The sequence below is a fragment of the Anabas testudineus genome, chromosome 3, assembly GCF_900324465.2.
Source record: "Anabas testudineus chromosome 3, fAnaTes1.2, whole genome shotgun sequence".
NCBI lineage: Eukaryota > Metazoa > Chordata > Actinopteri > Anabantiformes > Anabantidae > Anabas > Anabas testudineus.
Window position 1 is genome coordinate 9357554 of NC_046612.1, and position 18461 is coordinate 9376014.

Consider the following 18461-nt stretch of genomic DNA (forward strand, 5'->3'; position numbering starts at 1 on the left):
TATTTCTCAAATCCAAAGTGAAAAACTAAAGGGACAAAACTGATTGATGAGTCCTAATTCATTTAAATATGAGAGCTGCAGACAGTAATATAGCATACATAATATTGTAGTAACCTTATTATTATGGATTTGAGTCCACCTGTATTTAAGCAGGCCTGGTGCACATGCAGAACTATATTTTCCACATTAAAATCATAAAGTATTTGGTTCCTCACGTTGCTTTAAATGACAGATCAAAACGGTTTTTTATGGTTAAAATAAAAAAATAGGATGCAAGTGACTCTAAAATTCGTTTCAAGTGATAATTCAAGTATTTCAAAAACGTATCCCAGCTTATTGAGAAGCCACAGTGTTGACTGTATAGGGACACAATCGTCTGACTATGGATGATTTACCCTTGATGAACCATTGCAAATGAAGCGTAAAATTGTGCCCTCTCCGCCCCAGTGCCATCACTCAAGGGTTATATTCATATCTAAATTGCATTAATGTCATGTGTTAAGCCCCCCGCCCCTGTTTTGCAAACTGCACCCCCCCCCCTTTTTTTCAGCTAATAAGCGACCTAACTCGCTCATGTCATCAGCATAATCACTTGGGAGAGGTCTTCAAACCATGAGATCTGGGTCCCATCCTCTGAGGAAAGACGGGTTTGTGTAACTCTCCTCAAACCTGAAGGGGAGTTTGGAGTGTTTGGTCAACGACAGTGGTTCCTGGAAAAGATCTGAATCGTTTTATAACCAAACCCAGCTGCGGTGGGGTGTGCGCTGCAGTCTCTGCGTGCGTGTTTGTGTGTGAGGTAGAGGCAGAGGGAGAGGAAGGGGTGTCTGCGCTTCCCTTTCAGAGAGAGAGAGAGAGAGAGAGACAGAGAGAGAAAGAGAGAGAGAAAGTTTGGTCTTTTTCTCCCCTTGACTCTTTTTTTAGGCATGAACGCCGAGATCTGCGTTTCATACAGCGACATGACATCCATGGATTCATATTATAGCCCCTCTGCAGCGCAAGGTAGGGATCACCAGACTGGCCACTTTAGGACATTCGCAGCCACTGACACCAAATACAGCCCCACCGCCTTCCTGCCCAACAAAGGTCAGGCTTACGGAGAAAAGTCCCGGAGCCCCTTCCAGCAGGAGTGCCAGTCATTGGATGCCGTCGCAGCTGGGCAAGTCACTTTCAGCAAATACCACCTCTTTATGCAGACCTCTTCTTGCAAAACACCCCCAGAGGACAGCAAGCTGCATCCGGAGAGTGGACACAACGGAGCGCTCATCCCGTGCTATGGTGAGTGGAGGACACACTTAGACATGACTGAGTTACAGGAACCATAAGACACCAAAAACTGATTTTAGGAGAGAGACCATCACAAACGTGTCAGCTAATAATTATATAATTAGGCTACGTGTCACACACACACACACACACACACACACACACACACACACTGCAAGTGCTGATGTATTTCTCAGAACTTCGTGCGTCTCTGTGAGGTTGGTTTTGCGTCTGATAACTCACCACTTGTGAAGAGCATGTTAGAACCTGTCAGTCAGCGCGCACCACTTCACTAGATCTCATAAAATCCGCAGGTAGATCTTAAGCGGTTTGGGGGCAAATCATGACACATGCTGCACAAAGTGGCCTCTGTGGCTCCGCTTCTCTTGACCTGTGACTCCTCGAAGTAGGCTTCTTGTCCAAAAACTCATTTTCCATCTTATATTCATTTGCTTTGTCTCATTTTTTCCTTCTTGGATTCGTGCGTAAAAGGCGTCGGGAACTCTCTCCCGCAGCAGCAGCAGCAGCAGCAGCAGCTCACAGGACACCCAGCTCGTAACGACGTGGCCCAGGAGTCATGTGCGTAACTTAGTTATGAAGAGACATAATCTTCCCGACTACCAAACTGTCCCTTTGGCCATCAAAATTAAATTAGCGCTCATTTAATGCGATAATCTGCATTACAATCCTTAATATTGGATCTGGGTCAGACAATTGAATTAACAGATTTTCATAGGGCGCAAACAGTAATCTCCAAACTGATAATATTTTGTTTTCACTTGTTCTGATTGACTCCAATTAGATTTAATTGCGTGGGGACGCTGCTGTAATGGGTGAAGGATGAGGGTGTAAATACAACGTTGACCCTCTTAAGGCAGGCGGCCACTTTGAAGCAACAGTAATTCATGTTTTTTTGTTTTTTCTTAACCTGAAACACACGAAACAGAAGCGAAACGTGGATTATAGAGATGGTTTAAGTAGGAATTACTATTGATGAACTGAAACGGGGATTTATTGCACATTTAATGTAACTGTTCACCTTTGATCCACAGGCTAAAAAGAAAGAATAAAAATTCGATATGTGAAAATAAATCCACTAAAGATTATTACAGCCAACAAGCAACTGGTGCGCGAATTGACAAACTGATTAATGTTGGAGTCCGCAATATTTTATCCAACCGCCAGATGGTAAAATAAAATAAAATATAATAAAATAAAATAAAATGATAGAATCTCCAGCTGCTGCCTCAGTATCACACTGAAATGTGTCGTGGACACGGTTTAAGGAGGTTTGGATTTGTTTCTGGATCTCGGCCTGCTGAGAAGCCATTTATACCTCCGAAGAGTCAAGAACCGAGGTCAATCTATTCAAAAGCGCAACTGGTTTTTTATAACTGCTGTAAAGGTTTTATTACCAATTAACCTCGACATAGAGCCGGTTAATCGAAATCTTGAACATTTCGTTGTAAACAGGCTGCAGATCTTTGTTCCTCATGGGTGAAGTGGACAGTGGAGGAGTAAACACGCGTCCTTTAAACGAATAAATGTTATCTCGAATAACAAATTATGAAAAAGATTCATTTTAAAGAAAAAAGAATATCTGATTTAGATTTAAGGATTTTTATTTTTATTTTACGCTCAAGCAGGAAAAAACATCAGATATCTACCTCAAACCGAGCGCGCACGAAGGCGCAGGTTGGTGAATTTTCCCTTTTAATATCTGACTTCTTCAGATTCTCCTTTGTTTATATGTTTGTATTTATTTTATACGTTGACACTGAAATATGCAGCCTGTCAGGTTCACTCACACATCAGGCACCCGGGCTGTAAGAACGAGACATAATTACACAGTGACCAGATTCACACTGAGGAAAAAAACAGAAAAGGACGAGGTCTGACAGAAATAACACTCAGATATCAAACTTCTCCGTTTACTCTTTCCTTCAGCACAGCTACTACTTTAACTCATCAGATCTGGGTCAGATTTATTCACATCATTTCCGTGAGGCAAAAAATAAAAAAGACATTTGCATCCATGCGTAACGTCCGGAAATCTTAAAGTATTTTAAAACCTAGATCAAACCTCGCTGACAGTGGTGGCTGTTTTCCTTGTGATTATCTCTGACTGAAGGTTCTAGTTAACCCATCTTTTTACTCACTTCTCCACCGCTGACTGGACATAAATTGAAGGCAGCAGTAAAATACGCTGAACCTACTTGCTGGGAAGAAAAATGATAAATGATGCCTGATGTTTTTATTGGAAAATGCTTCCACTATTTTCCTCCTTGGCTTATTTCGTTTTATCAAACCGGTATTTTACACAATCGCTGGGTAGATAAAAATTGCCAAAAATTTGCTTTACTGTTATAAATTTATGCCTTTCAGTCAAAGGTGATGTGTTCACTGGTCTCAGAGCTGCCTGAAGCTGCCAGCTACAGTATAACTGGGACATTTTGGCTGAGAGAAACCAGCATGACCGTCTAATAAACATTTACATACATTAGAATCACTGCAAACACATTCATAGTGTTTTTACTCAACACGTTGCCAATCATGTTGTTACATGAAATCAACAAGGCAGCCACTGGAGCAGGGACAGAAGAGTGTGGTTAAAAAAAAAAGAAGATTTAGAAAGCTGTGTTACAGCAATAATACACAAAAAGAAGAAGAACATAACACACAATGAACAGAAGAAGAAAGTATACACGTTGGTGGAAAAGATCCTTTCCTTAAGGGACAGTAGCAAAACAAGCAGTGTCAGTAAAAGTCCTGCACACTAAGTTAAATCACAGTAAAATGTACAGCAGATTCTAAAAGACTCAGTCAATCAACATCACAATCTCAAAGCAGCTCCACGTCAGTGAGCACCCAGAGACACCAGCCTTCCTCTTTTGAAGTGTCCGTGTCTTCTTCTCTGGCTGTGTGACCTTTAGCTCGGCTTTCCTGCCCTCATCCGTTTGGAGAGAGGAGGGTGAGCCTCCAAGCGCCCGCGCGCACACAGCCGAGCAAATCCATTCGAAACCCTCATTCGACAGTGTTTGGTGTCAAAGCAGGACCCTGTGCAACATTTGGAATCCAGTTTCACACAGTAAACATTTAACCACACCAATAAGACAGAGGATGTGACTTTGTTGTTACCCGGGTGTTGAATTGTAGCCTAATTATGGTGGGATTGGGCCTTTTATTACTACTTTGAATTTCCCAGTGACTGAGATCTGCAGGGTAATGATATGGTAGCTCCAATAAAGCAGCAGTGATGGTTTTGAATAAAAAGCTGCAGTTTATTCCAGATTAAATGACAAATCTCTGCGACAAAGCGAGAATTGAATACACTTCTGCTGCCCTGCAAGTGGAAACGTTTAATTTCCTGCAGAAGCAGTTGAAGCCATTTAGCTCTAGCAGAACCAACATGCAGGTGTGATGGCCCCGCCTTTGTTTCGAGCCTTTTTTGTTTCTTCACCATCTCTAACCCAGTGCCACCATTTCAACCTCTCGTAATGGCCGTCTGTGCTGATTGGTTCGAGCAGGGAGTAATGGGAACCAGGCACGCAGCCCGTACCGCTGAGGCGCACTTCAGCAAGTCAGTGACATGAGTGGAGGTGACAAGAACGCAGGATCGTTTTACCATTTAGCTGAAAGTTTGGCAGAGCAATTTACATTAGGCTCAGTTTGCATGGCCGAGCGCGAGCAGCAGGGCGAAAAGGCTCAGGCAGTCCAGGACTTCCTTTTTTTACAAAGTGAACACTGGTTCAGAACCAACCACTGACGACTGCATCAAGACTGCAAATTAGGTTTTGATTGTTTTTCTTTTTTCTTTTTTGCTGCTGTTTAGGTGTAAGGTGACTTTTTCACGTGCACTCAGTTGACTTTATTTGATTAGTTTTAAATTTCTATGTTATAGTATGAAGTCAAATTGCTTTTCAAACTCACACAGAAACCATCCATACCCATAAAACTAATATGCTGTGTAAAAGAGTTGGGTCTCCAGTACCTCCACTACTCCTTTGACTGAATGTGTTGGCTTCAAACTGCTGTTTGAATAGATTGACTCTCAGTTCCCGAATCCTCGGTAGGATGAAGTGTCTGTAGATGCCACTCAGCCACTTTTGCCAGCAAAGTATATATTTTGTATTTTTTTGTGCACACACAAATGCACTCTGGCTAGATTTCCCCACTCAAAAGGAATGTTCTCTGTCGATCAGACAACAAAAACACACGATGAAGAAAATTCGGTCTCGCTCCAAATTCGGAGAGAAAAGTGCTGGTGGGAGGGAGATGCAGACGGGGTGGGGGGGGGGGGGTGTATGAGGAAGACAAAGAATGTGTGAGAGATGATTTATCAGTTTTAGTCTTTATGGGTTTTTTTTTCTTCCAGTTGTGCACAGGCTGCTGAGATGAATCATTGCTCTGCTAAGTCAGCAGCGTAGAATTTCAAAGTGAATGGCTCCTTATCACGTGGTCACAAGAGCAAACTTTTACTGAACAAAAAATATTGTGTATGCGTGTGTGTGTGTGTGTGTGTGTGTGTGTCTTGTCCTGAAATGTTTTGATGAATGCACCTGACACCACACAGAGCGCCCAGCTATTCATAGTCGTGTTATTTGTACATTTAAAAGAGACAAGGTTGGTTTTCAAGAACAGATGCTCACAGAGTCTTTGACTGTATCTTGCGTAGACGTGGAAAAGCATCAAGATACTTTAATCAAAGCAGCTATAATCAATGTTACTTGTACAGTAACAATATATGATGAGCATGAAAAAAAAAAGTGAAACGTTTGCATACTGATGAACCTATAGAGAATTATCAGCAGGCTTAAAAGTAACAAGATACAAATACTTTAAACTGCTTAAACTGTATAATTACTGCATTAAATACATTAAATACACAGCAGAGTAACTTACGTTATTTTGCAGGATTGTTTCTCACTACATATTAATCTGTAAGAACAACTGTAAGGTCTCAAATTATGATGAGACAACATCTGGTCATATAGGTCAAATACATCAAACGTCATGTTGGAAACTTGCTTTTATTTGTATACACAGATATTAAACGGATTTATAGTTTCATAAAGGTCAGCTCCCTCTACACCCTGACGCTAACGCAGCCACACATCAGCACCCTGCCACCTCCAGTTTTCATGGTCGGCACTTTGCGGCCACTGTAGTTGTATAAACATGTTTTTATCCGGTTTCGCCAAAGTAAAACTTTTGTAAACAACGGTTTTCATCTTGATTGTTGTGTGTTGAGGTTGACGTTAATGTCTTTCCCACCGTCAGATCAGCGACTGAAACACTGATTTCCACAGTTATTCTTCTTCCTTCTTATTCCACCTCACCAAAGCTGCGTGTTGTTCCACTTTCTCACAGTCTGCTTTGTTACTTACAGTTCCTCACGGCGTGGACCCATCTTGCGTTACACACAGTTGAGGCCAAAACTGATGGAGCAGTGTTGTTCTCAGGTTACTTTCTAACCTTGTTTGTGCACTCAGCATTAATTGGAAATCACACTTTGATGATGAATTGAAGCTGGAGCTCGTGGTCAGTTATGTCATCCTATCTTAACCTGTTTATTTTTAACACATAAGATTAAACACTCCACACTTAAAAATACAGATGGTGCAATCTTGGACGTGTCATGTTTTTCTAATATTCCAGTTTTTTTTTTTGGTGGCTGTATCATATCTTTCATGTCTTGGCTTCATTGCGCAGCACATACAGCATTCAGACATCAGCCTTTCAGTCTGCAGCCAAGATAGACTGAGCTTTATCTGCTGTTGAAAGCTCCATCCCATTACACCCCTTTTCATAGTTTAAGGCAGTAAAACGAATCTCAAAATCACATAAAAATAAATACTTTCCTTGCACATTTCCTTTTTCCTCAGAATTTAGTTGGACAAAGTGCCCATTCTTTATTTTCCCACCTCTTTCTCTCTACTGTTTGTTTCCCCCTATTTCGGATATTTCTTTTTCCGTTTTTTGCACCGCTCCGTTGTGTAATCCCTCTCAGTGGCCATGTGGTGTGTAATTTATGTTTCCTCTTGAACACTGTGAGGAGACACCAGTCATCCCAGTCAATAAAGAGGCAGGGATGGTGCCCTGTCGCTTTACAGCCAGTTAAATCACACTTTGATGTTGCCTCGTAGTTTTCATCTGTGAATTAATAGCTGTCCACGCAGAGAGTCTGACACACGAGAAGTTCATTCTGGCGCTGACATCCACATGGTGGGTGCCTCACAACAGTAAAAAGGAGACACAGTGATAGTCAGTCCTCATTTTTTACTTTGGTATAAATGCCAACAGTGTCCTACTGTGTTGTTGAAATAAATCCTGTCGTGTAAAGGGCTATGTTTTTCCATATTCAGGTGGAAATATACATGCGACAAACCTTAAATTAGCCTTGAGCTCGTTCTGAATCACTTTCTGTTTTTATTTTTGTGCCGTTTTCTCTGTGCCCGCCACACAGAGCTGCAGACTCTCTTCTCCTCGGCGTGCACAGTAATTGGAACAGATGTTGACAGTTGAATCCGCTGCAGTGAAAACAGAACATTCTGTGGTCGCAACTAAAAACATTTTGCGTCGCATATTCGTCTGAAAATGAAAAAAAAAGGGGGGACTTTGCTTTGTGGATGTCGTTGGGAACTTGACACTATGTCTACATGTGCAGGTGTGTGCTGCCTGCAGAAAAGGCCAGTTGTATTCATGAACACTAGGAGAGAGGATTCGATGCAGCATATGCCTTTTCCACCCCTTCCTGCCTCTTTTCACAGACATCGTATCCTGACAGGCATTGTTTGCAATACAACTTTCTTATGTTCTTTATACATATGGCATTCACAGCAGGAGGGCGCAGTGCTGTGCACCTTGGGCAGCGCTGGAGAGCCTCACAGCTATAGCACATCACATGGATAACAAGCGGGAGATTGTCACAATATCCCAGCCCTGCCAAAAAAACATCAGTGACATGGGATATAAACAAAGGCCTTTGATCAATGAGAGGCCTCATGATTTCAAACAGCCTGACAGCTCTTGCCTTGTGGGGACTGTGTGTGCCGGCCAGAGAAATATGATGAAATAACTATAGAGAGAATTTATGCTGGGATAAAACCCATTTTCTCCCTTCAAGCCTAACAGGATGTGTTAGTAATGGACAGAGAGGCAGTGTTGGGGGTGTTAGACCCCCGGCAAGTGGTCTGCCACCAAAACATGGCTCATCAGCCCGAGTCCACTTCCAGCACTGCTGGGCAAACAGAGAAACCAGATCCGCAGTGCTCACTGGATTTTGCAGATTTGAATTGATTCTGATCTGGTGCATTGTTCTCCTACAAAACCTGCATTGTGTGCAGCAGTTGGGTTTATTACGAATCAAAGAAATGACACTGTGCTTCTGCATGCACAGCTTCTCTCAGCAGGGCCCCTGGGTGACTGAGATACAGTACATGCACTGTGTGGCAATCAAACTTGATTCCAACCAAACAACTAAGAACTAACTAAGAAATACTGGCACCAAACGCGTTCTATATGTTTATTTTAATCAGAGAGTTTCCTGTTTTAGACATATTTTATTTTATTTTATTTGGAGAGAGTTCAAGTATGGCTGTTTTTATTTAGACCAGCATTTTAAAAAGGGGACTTTGTATAGTAACACGAACTAAATGCAATTTAAGCTGCAAAAATATTGTAGCACAAAGCAAAGCTGCATAACAGACTCGGAGAATCTGTTGCATGTGTTTGTTTGGAGAAACCAGCTGCATGGTAGGATCAGTAAATGACTCAACAACAAATCTTTGCAGAAATAAACTAATAAACAACAACTCTAGGTTGTGTTGTGTTAGGAGAGAGAGTCAGTGTGCTAGAAACCATCTATTCGCCTCACCTTGCAGCACATTACCCATCATGGCTGCGAGTTGAGGGTCACAGGTTGTGCATGTGAGCTCTGAGACTGAGTGCTGAAAATTGCACGTGAAACCACGCACCCCCTGGTTCTAACGTGACAAATCATCAGATGAGCAGATGAGCACAGGTGTACTTGTTCCTGAAAATAGCTTCACCTCAGATGGGATGGTGGAGCGGGAAGGTGCAGCGCTGTGACTGGCCACTAGGCTGAGCCAAAGAGGGGACACCCGAGGCTCTTGTCAAATGCCTATTACTCTGAAGAGAATGAGTGGAAGAGAGACGGTTGTGTGTGTATTTGTGCAAGTCTCAGCTTCTCTGACTGTTGCACATCATCACGGTGTTTCCCCGGCACATCACAGAATCCTTTTACAAACTACAACTGGATCCTGCAAGCAAACAGCGCTCCAGGCCCCTGATGACGGACAGAGATAAACAGATTTCACAACTGTCACAGAATTTCTTCACAAGGAGCAAATAATTTCATTTTGTTCCACCCGATCAAGCCCCATTAATTATTACACTGATCTACAAGCAAATCATCAGTCGTGCATTTGCTCCCAGGAGCAAGTGGATCGGAAAAACATTAATGGCGTGTGTGTGTGTGTGTGTGTGTGTCATTTGTTGGATTTATAGTCAGTTCAACAGAGCAGTTCAACACTGGTATTTCTATTATTTATTAGTTACCGTGTTATTGATTAAAAGAAGGAGCATTTTTGTGCCGGTATGAACAATATTTTAAAACTATCTTTCCCCTAAAGTGTTTCAAAGGATAAATATTATCACAAAGAGACAGTTTCAGCATTTAGACTGAGGAACTAAAAAGAGGGAGTCTGAATATGAACTGCTTCATTGTCTCATCTGGAGAATCCACACACGACGTAAATCAGTGAACTGTGCGGAGTAGCCTAAATCTTGAAGAATAGCAGTAGATCATACTGTATTAAAAGCACATGGATCTTATTATTCTTTTATATGCTGCCCACCAAACATGACAGGTTGTGTCTTTAATAGCCAAGTGATAACCCTCCTTTTTACTCAACATCATGTACAGTAATGACTTTCACATTTCCCTCATTTACACATTCACGTTGAGTCAGACTGTAACAATTCGCTAGGATCTGTTTTGATTTCATCTTTTCAACCTTTATTATTATTATTATTATTGACGTTATAGAAACATAAACCACTTTTAATAGTTTCCTTTTGCTTCCTGTCTCTGCAGGTAAAGACAGTTCCGGTCTGACAGACTCTGATTTGGCCCCGGACACTGACCCACCTGGAATGGACACCAACTACCTGACTGTGAAGGATCAAAGTGTCAAGGCGGCCTCTGACAGGTCGCCGGGCACTGATTTAGCAAGTCCTCTGGACAAGGCCGACGGCAGCGAAAGCAACAAAGGCAAGAAGAGACGCAACCGCACAACCTTCACCAGCTACCAACTGGAAGAGCTGGAGAAGGTGTTCCAGAAAACACACTATCCCGATGTTTACGCTCGGGAGCAGCTGGCTCTGAGGACCGACCTGACTGAGGCTCGCGTGCAGGTAAGGCAGGACACACAACGGGGGTTTGGGGGATTTTATAAACACAACTAAATCAAACATAAATATTAACAAACCAGAAAACATATCAGATTTCTAATAACTGAGGAAAGTTAATTAAAAAAAAGAGAGAGAATTTTTTTGAGTGCAGCAGAACAGACAACGTTCAAACAACCTTGAGGACCGTTCGACATCTGCAGCTCTGCAGAGATAACGTCACTAACAGAATAACATGAGAGATTTATCTGGTAATGTGGGAGTCAGAGGGAGAGAGAGGGGGGAGAGTGGGAGCTAACAGAGGCCAGGGGGCCCAGGGGGCTGAGGTTTGAGCTGCCTGGGCTTCATATGTGCAGTTCTGGGAGAAGCAGAGTTTCATCCGCATACGAACAGAGCCGTTCGACTCTGCTGTGTCTCTCTGGACCTGAGTTCAGTCCAGCTGGTATTTAGTTGAGCCCGAGGCGTACAGGACCCATCGGACTGCAACTCTTCTGCTGACCTTCTGGTTAGATTTACATATAAACTGATCATGACTTCTGTAAAGACCTCCATCGTTTTTATCCGCATGCTTTACATGTGTATGTGCATGTGCAGCACGGACTACCAAAGCTGGATTTTCTGTGTTTTTCTTTCATTAACATCCTGTCCAGACAAGAATGTGTCCCTGCTGTGGTCTCCAGGGTAGGTGTGAACCCTTTCCCATGGGCTCTGAGCAGGCTAGTCATTTATTTTTCAGGTCATATGTGAATTGTGAGCAGTATTAAAGTATTTTGTTAAAACGAATGCACCATATATTCCATATATTTGCTACGTTTCTGCTGTGTGCCAGTGGGGTTCAGACCAGATAAGAACTTGATTCAATCTTTTACACGATGAGCTGGAACAATCACCAGAAAAGCTCAGCTGTTAAACACAGGAAGTCTGTGGAGTCACAAGGTTATAACTCGACCCTGAGTGTCTGAAGGTATGCTTCTCTGCTGTGCTGCTCATACTATCACAGACCTGCCTACTTCAGATGGGTGCAGCTTTACAGCCCCCGGCTCTCCCAGCGGTCCTCTTAAACACTTTAAAGTTAAAAAGATAAAAGACACGAGATGTCCTCTCAGTCAGAGAAGAGGGTTCTTTACATGAGTCAGTTAATTCACACGCAAAAAGGACTGAAAGCTCGTGAAGTCTGCGTCTGAGAGGAAAAAATAAATTAACAAAGGAACTTTACTGCAGGAAAATTTGAGCAGCATAGTTGTGAGGATGAGAGTGTACCTTACTGTCTGATGGTTCTCACTTCAAAAACATCGTCCAGTTCAAAAACGCGAGGCTCTGGAGTTGTTTGCTTTTTCAGTCTTTGGGTTTCAAAGGGAGAAAGTTCAGATCTGAGTCATATACATGGGGGGGTTAGGGGTCAAGGGTCGGGGTTTCCAAAAACATCTCAGATTTGCCCCTCTGTTAGTCCAAAGACCGGAGACAGATTGGATATGTGGCAAAGACAGGTGTCAATACAGGTTTATAGATCTAAACAGCTAAAGCAAGATTAAAAGAGACCGTGGTCCCTGCATAAAGATGACCAGTCAGGACAAAAATACTAAAACACATAATAAAATGATCAATATAACTAAGAAGCATGCTTTAATATGCTAGTATTTTGAGGCTTCTAGTCAGGTGTAGAGCTGATGTTACTGGATTCAAGGGTTATTGACCAACAGTATAAACATTTATTTTTATAATTTAAAACTATTTTACAGGGCAGTAATGGCAAATGGTGCACGGTTACTTGTTTCAGCTGTTAAATTACAAGAACTTTGTGTTTTCGATCAGGTCATTAGTCAAATAAATCATTGTGAGATACAGACAGACTGGTGGTTACATTTATAATGTTCTTAAATAGAGGAGATGCATAATATTTCAGCTGCAGTAGGGAGGCAGTAACAGTGCAACACACAGTTATGATAAAGTAAATACAGATATCAAATTCTGTATGTTTTTTTCCTGCTTCAGTTCACTAGCGCCCTGAACTTATTTTTAACTGACACTGGAAATTAGAAATCATGTAGTGGGGGATTTTTGGATAAAAGAGAACAAACTCCTATTTAAGGAACAGCAACACTGGTCAGAGGTGTTCCCACAATATTATTAGAGCTTTGGGGGTGTTAGAAAACTGCAGCCGGTCTCAACCATCGATTTTCTTTTTTACTTTGGTATGGGAGCTGACATGAGTGACAGCGGAGGCGGGTTATCAATCCTCTGCACCGTTCTCTCACTTCAAAGTGTTTTCAGCCCCATACAGCTCTCCTGCTGGGGCCAGTTTGGCATTTCTCTGCTTTTTCTCTCTGGAGCTGTAACATAAATAAAGCCTCATTGAAAGTCCACCAGCTACTTAAGCTGTCAAGGTCTTTACCAATTACTGTCACAACGCAGTGTGTGTAACACAAAAATATGTTCTCCCGGTATAATAGGCAACAGATTCGACATAAAGCAGAGAGCGAGCAGACGAGGGCTGTTGGTGACACTGTATAGCTGACTGAGAAGGAGAGACACCTTGCCACCGTCTTTAATGTGTCGCAATCACAAAGTTCACTTTCTTTTAAAGAAACACGTGACCTTGTGTGGGGTTGTAGATCCTGAGCAAGACGGAGCAGAGGAAGAAGCATGAAAACATCAAGGAAGGAAGGATTACGTCCTCTGATCTGTGCGCTTCTATAATTTAGAAGGAGACAGCATCTCAAAGCCGGAGCTTTAGGCCTCAGGAAATTAAAAAGGAAAATGCAAACAAACCTCAGTGTAATCCCCTCTCACTTTTCAATTTCCCATACTTCCTCCTTAGAGTTATAGCGAAGAGGACGAACAGAGAGCACACACATGACATATGATAAATCACATCAGAGACAAGATAGAAATGATCTACCTGCTAAATGTGAGCAACAATCAGTCCAGTCAGGTAGCTGCAAAAAGAGCTGAATAACAAACCTTTAAATATTGACTTCATTGAAAACTTCATGTGAAATTATTCTCACACACAAACAGTGGTGCTATGAAGATGCCAAAGACGACTACAGAAATGACAAAAGTGCCCTGCTCCAGTCAGACAACAAATACGAAAGTGTAAGATTGAGTTTAGATTTTGTTTGGGAATGTCAAGAGAAGTCAATCAGACGTGCACAGACCGTGCAGTAAAACTTAAATCACCTCCGACTTGTACTCTTCTGTGCTCTAAACACTTTTTGTGTGCTGGAGATTTCAGTCTTTTGGCAGCTCTGCATCAAATCTTTATTCAATTTGAAAATGAAACTTTATATCTATAGAAAAGTATTTAATTCAGATTTGAGGGAAAGCTCCTAGCAGGGTTTCAGGTGAGATTCCTCCTTCTCCCAGATAAAATCTAATTATAAATGATGTTGCCAGGTTTATGACATTCAGACTATTTCACTCTGCAGGTGTGGTTCCAAAACCGAAGGGCAAAATGGAGAAAGAGGGAGCGTTTTGGACAGATGCAGCAGGTCCGGACACACTTCTCAACAGCTTACGAGCTGCCTCTGCTGACGCGCCCTGAAAACTACGCACAGGTACAGACAGAGTACAGTCAAGTGCATTACCACCGAGTGAATGTTTAAGCACCTTGTCCTAAAAAATGATGAGATCACGTTGGACTGTTTTGCTGCTTTTATATGCTGGGATTTCTGCTGTGCATGTTTCAGTCACTGATACAGACTGGAAACAGGCCTAGTTTCATTGCAACACTAAGTATTTTTCTCAAACAAACTTTATGCTGTGTGATACAAACATTTCATACGAGTTTAATGCTGCAGTTCTGCTACTTTTAATGCTGATTTATCATCAATATTTCAGATTCAGAACCCCTCTTGGATCAGTGGCAGCAGTGCAGCATCTCCTGTGGCCGGCTGTGTTGTGCCCTGCGACACAGTGACTCCCTGCATGACCCCACACCCCCATTCTGCAAGCGGGGTGTCTGAATTTCTGGGAGTACCGAGTCCTGGAGGTCACGTGGGACAGGCTCACATGGGTAGCCTGTTTGGAGGATCTCCTGGCATGGCTGCAGGCATCAACACCTACGATCTCAACATGGACCCTGACCGCAAGTCCTCCAGTATTGCCGCTTTGCGCATGAAGGCCAAAGAGCACAGTGCAGCCATATCTTGGGCCACATGATGTGCTGATGTTTGCTGGATGAGGGACATTCTTGATCCTGGACCTTGATGGCATGAGGGGGCACTAAAAACGACAACTCTAAATGCAACAGTGACTACCTTCATTGATGTTGCAAGTAATGATGCAAATACACGGATGGGTGACGGTTACCTTAAGAGAAAATAACGAGAGATGTGTCAAGTTAAGCGACGTGGCACTGCCAAGTTTCTCAACTCCTCAGGTTGGAGAAATCAACCACAGTCTGCAACTGTAAAGCCAGGTGAAGGGCAATGCTGTACGATAATATCAGGAGCTGCAGTGTAGTACTGATAATAGGTGAAGGAACATGTTAGGAAATCCATGCACTTATTTGCTACAATACAGGAAATGTGTACAGTGCTTTTAGTGTCATTGTAGTTCTTTGTTCAGGTGCTATTTTATTCTTACCGTGTTATTTAAATTTTGAGTGTTGTGTTTTTCCATTTATTTGCTGGTTTTGATTTGAAAAACAGTTCAGCAAGCATCCTTAAAAAATGAAATTGATTTTTGCTGTTATATGCCGTGTACATATTGTTCTAAGGCAATCTTTATCAGCAGCAGCATATGCTTAAGCAAAGTCATGCTAGTGCTAAAGCAAGGCTTCAAACAACAGTTTACATGCAGCTTCTCTCCATCACCTCTGGGTAGTTATATTTCAGTCAGGGGAACTTAGAAGTGGTTCTGCCGTCTAGCATGTAAAAGTCAAACTGATGAAATGCGGTTTGTTTTAGTGTGGTCAGGGTGAGACACCCACCTGCTGCACCGACTCAGCTTGCTGATGGCCGGGGAGAGGAAGGCACAGATGAGGAAGTATTTGTGGGAGTATGAGAGTGGCACAGCGGGCCTGCTGCTCCCAGGGCTGAAGAGCCTGGGAGCGTCGAGTCTGCACACAGAGCCACCTCTGTTTTCAGAAGGACACGCTCCGAGTGGACATCACCATGCCCATTGCATTTCCAGTCTCAGGAGTTTCGGAGAGAGCAGTGCCTACTAGTCAGTCAGTCCGACTGCCAGAAACAACACAAAAACCAGCAGCCGCCACGTTTGAAGCAGAGAAGCTCGTGGAGATTACACAGGCTGTGTTGACACTTTCAAACATTTGAAGGATGTTGGTGTTCAACAGCCTTTTTCTGGACTTCCGAAGCTGACCGCTGTACGGTCACGATGCCACTGTATTCCTTTCTCATCTTCTCTCATTGCTTATGCCCAAAACAAACACAGGAAGCCATCAACCAGATTAGTGGGATGTAGTACAGGTGTTAATACATTAACGTAATATCACGTTCGATAAGGTTTTAACTGCATCTCAGTTGGATGTGGCACCACAGCTTCAGACACCCTAAAGTCCAGTTTCACCACAATCATGTTTCTGTTTCATCACATATACATGTTAGACATCTCTTGATGTGTCAAATTAAATGTAATACTTTAAAGACTAAAAGACAAATTCATTAAATAATCAATAATCAATCAGATGTGTCATTTACAAAAGTATTCACACCCCTAATTCAGCGCTGTGCAGAAGCCCCTCTGGCAGTAAATATAGCATTGAATGAATCTCCAGTGACTCACACCTACATTTAGTTTCTCCAGTTCCTCCTGGCAGATATGCACAAGCACACTCAGATGAGATGAGAAGTGCCTGTGATCTGCCATCTTCAGGCCCCTTTCCCACAGATGTTATGTGGGGTTTCAGTCTGGGAATTGGCTGAGACAGTCAAGGAGATTCACTGATTTTTTTCCTGTGGCTGCTCCGGTGTTGTCTTTGCTGTATGCTTTTAGTCATTATTGTGTTGAAAGCCTGCGTCCTTCTGCCAGGTTCACCACAGAGGTCCTCTGAATCTGAAGTTCTTAGAGTGACCGCTGGATTCATGGATTCTGGTCCAGTTGCTTTTCACTGGACTGGCTCCAGACTTCTTCCATGTCACAATTATTGAGGCTACTTTTCTCTTGGGAACAGTCAAAGCTTAAAAAATGCTTTTATATCCTTGTCCTGAACTAATCCTCACCACAATACGTTATAATGGTTTTGTAGAGGTCTACGGTCTTCCTGGCTTGGTTTTTGTATTGTGAGACTTTACATACACACACATCTGTGCCTTTTGAAACTGGGCTTGAGGAGGACTTCAGTCAAGTAAAATGTAAGCAAACTGTAAATAATTTGAATTTAGGATTTTACATTTGCATAAACCTTTACATCATGAGTTATTTTGTATAAAATAATGGGGAAAACTCCTTTTCAATTTAAAAAACAGTGTTTGAAGCAGCTGTATGTTGAGCTGTGTGTAAAATTTGTTCTTAAAAATGCAAATGGATTGATTTTTAACTGGGAGCACACATGTACATTAGTCTTTTATTATAACATCTGAGCAAAACCCACTTCAGTAAAACCACTAACACCTCAAGGAATCTTGTTACAGGACTGGGGTTTAGAGCAATAAGAGATGAACTCCATATCTATGAGCCCAAGCCATATTCTTATCCTTGATCCTATCCTAATATCATATCCTCATATCAAAATTTCAAATAGCAAACCTTGTTTTTCCCCAGTAACTTCCTCCTCCACTGACAGAAATAGCCGATGAGATTTACCAGGATATGTTCTTCCTTTGTTCACAAAGACTGATATAGACCTTAAACATAACAGAGGGTTTCGTGGTTACGGAAAGCAAACTTGATATCTTAGTAATACACCTCCAGGCAGAGCAACCATTGCTAATTCTCTAAACTGAACCACATTCACTGTCCTTCTGGGCAGGTAAGGGGAGTGGGGTGCAGGCTATAACCTGTCAGCAGAGCAGATCACCCTGAAGTTGTCCAAATTGCATCCAGTTTTGCACTCTGGTCCAAATCCAAGACATATGCATAAAGCTCACTTCAGAGCAGATATCTCAAAACTGAGAGGGTCTCCTTGCAAATGTGGACTTGGGCCCCCCTGTGTTTTGGCTGAGGGGTTGGACGGAGGGCGAGCCGCGAGGGCGTCTGCTGTGTTCCGGTGTTCTGGGAAAAGGACAGTGCACACAGCTGCGCTCACGGGGTAAATGCAAAACAAACATACCTCGCACATGCTTCCCCCTCAGCTGTCATGGCTCTGCTTTCAAAGATCCACCCCTCCTAATCACCCATCTCCACACACACACACATTGCACTGAGCCTCTCCCTTTGCTCACTTCCACCATGTCCACTGGCCCAAATCTACAGCCTCCCCAGCCAACACCGCAGTGTCAAACCCAGGAAGGCTTTTTAATTAACACTGAGCCATGTGGAGGCTACGCACTGCAGTATTGTGTGTCAGGACAGACAGGACCGTCTGTCTTCTGGTTGATTTAGCAGACTGCTCCAACTGCACAGTGCATTCAGTAGCTGAGATTTATACAATACAATCTCACAATCTTCACCCATTCCTATGTATTTAGGCTAATTTACTCTTAAACTAAAACATCTCTAGTAATGGCTGCCTCCACACGGCACCACACTCTTTCAGCCTCTTGAATTACTTGTACTACAATTTAATTTAAGACAAGATTAGCTTTAGCTTTAAGAAACTCAGAGTAATGTTGCTGTCATTGTCTTTCTCATTTTCTTATACT

At 42.5% G+C, this 18461-nt stretch overlaps 1 protein-coding gene across 1 annotated transcript; it reads left to right on the forward strand.

Moving 5' to 3' along the window:
* The first annotated feature begins 923 nt into the window (after positions 1-923).
* Positions 924-14856, forward strand: alx4a (ALX homeobox 4a). The gene is made up of 4 exons (XM_026378842.1): positions 924-1275; positions 10382-10701; positions 14124-14252; positions 14536-14856. The coding sequence occupies exons 1-4, from the start codon at positions 924-926 to the stop codon at positions 14854-14856; spliced, it is 1122 nt and encodes a 373-aa protein (XP_026234627.1).
* Positions 14857-18461: the final 3605 nt, after the last annotated feature.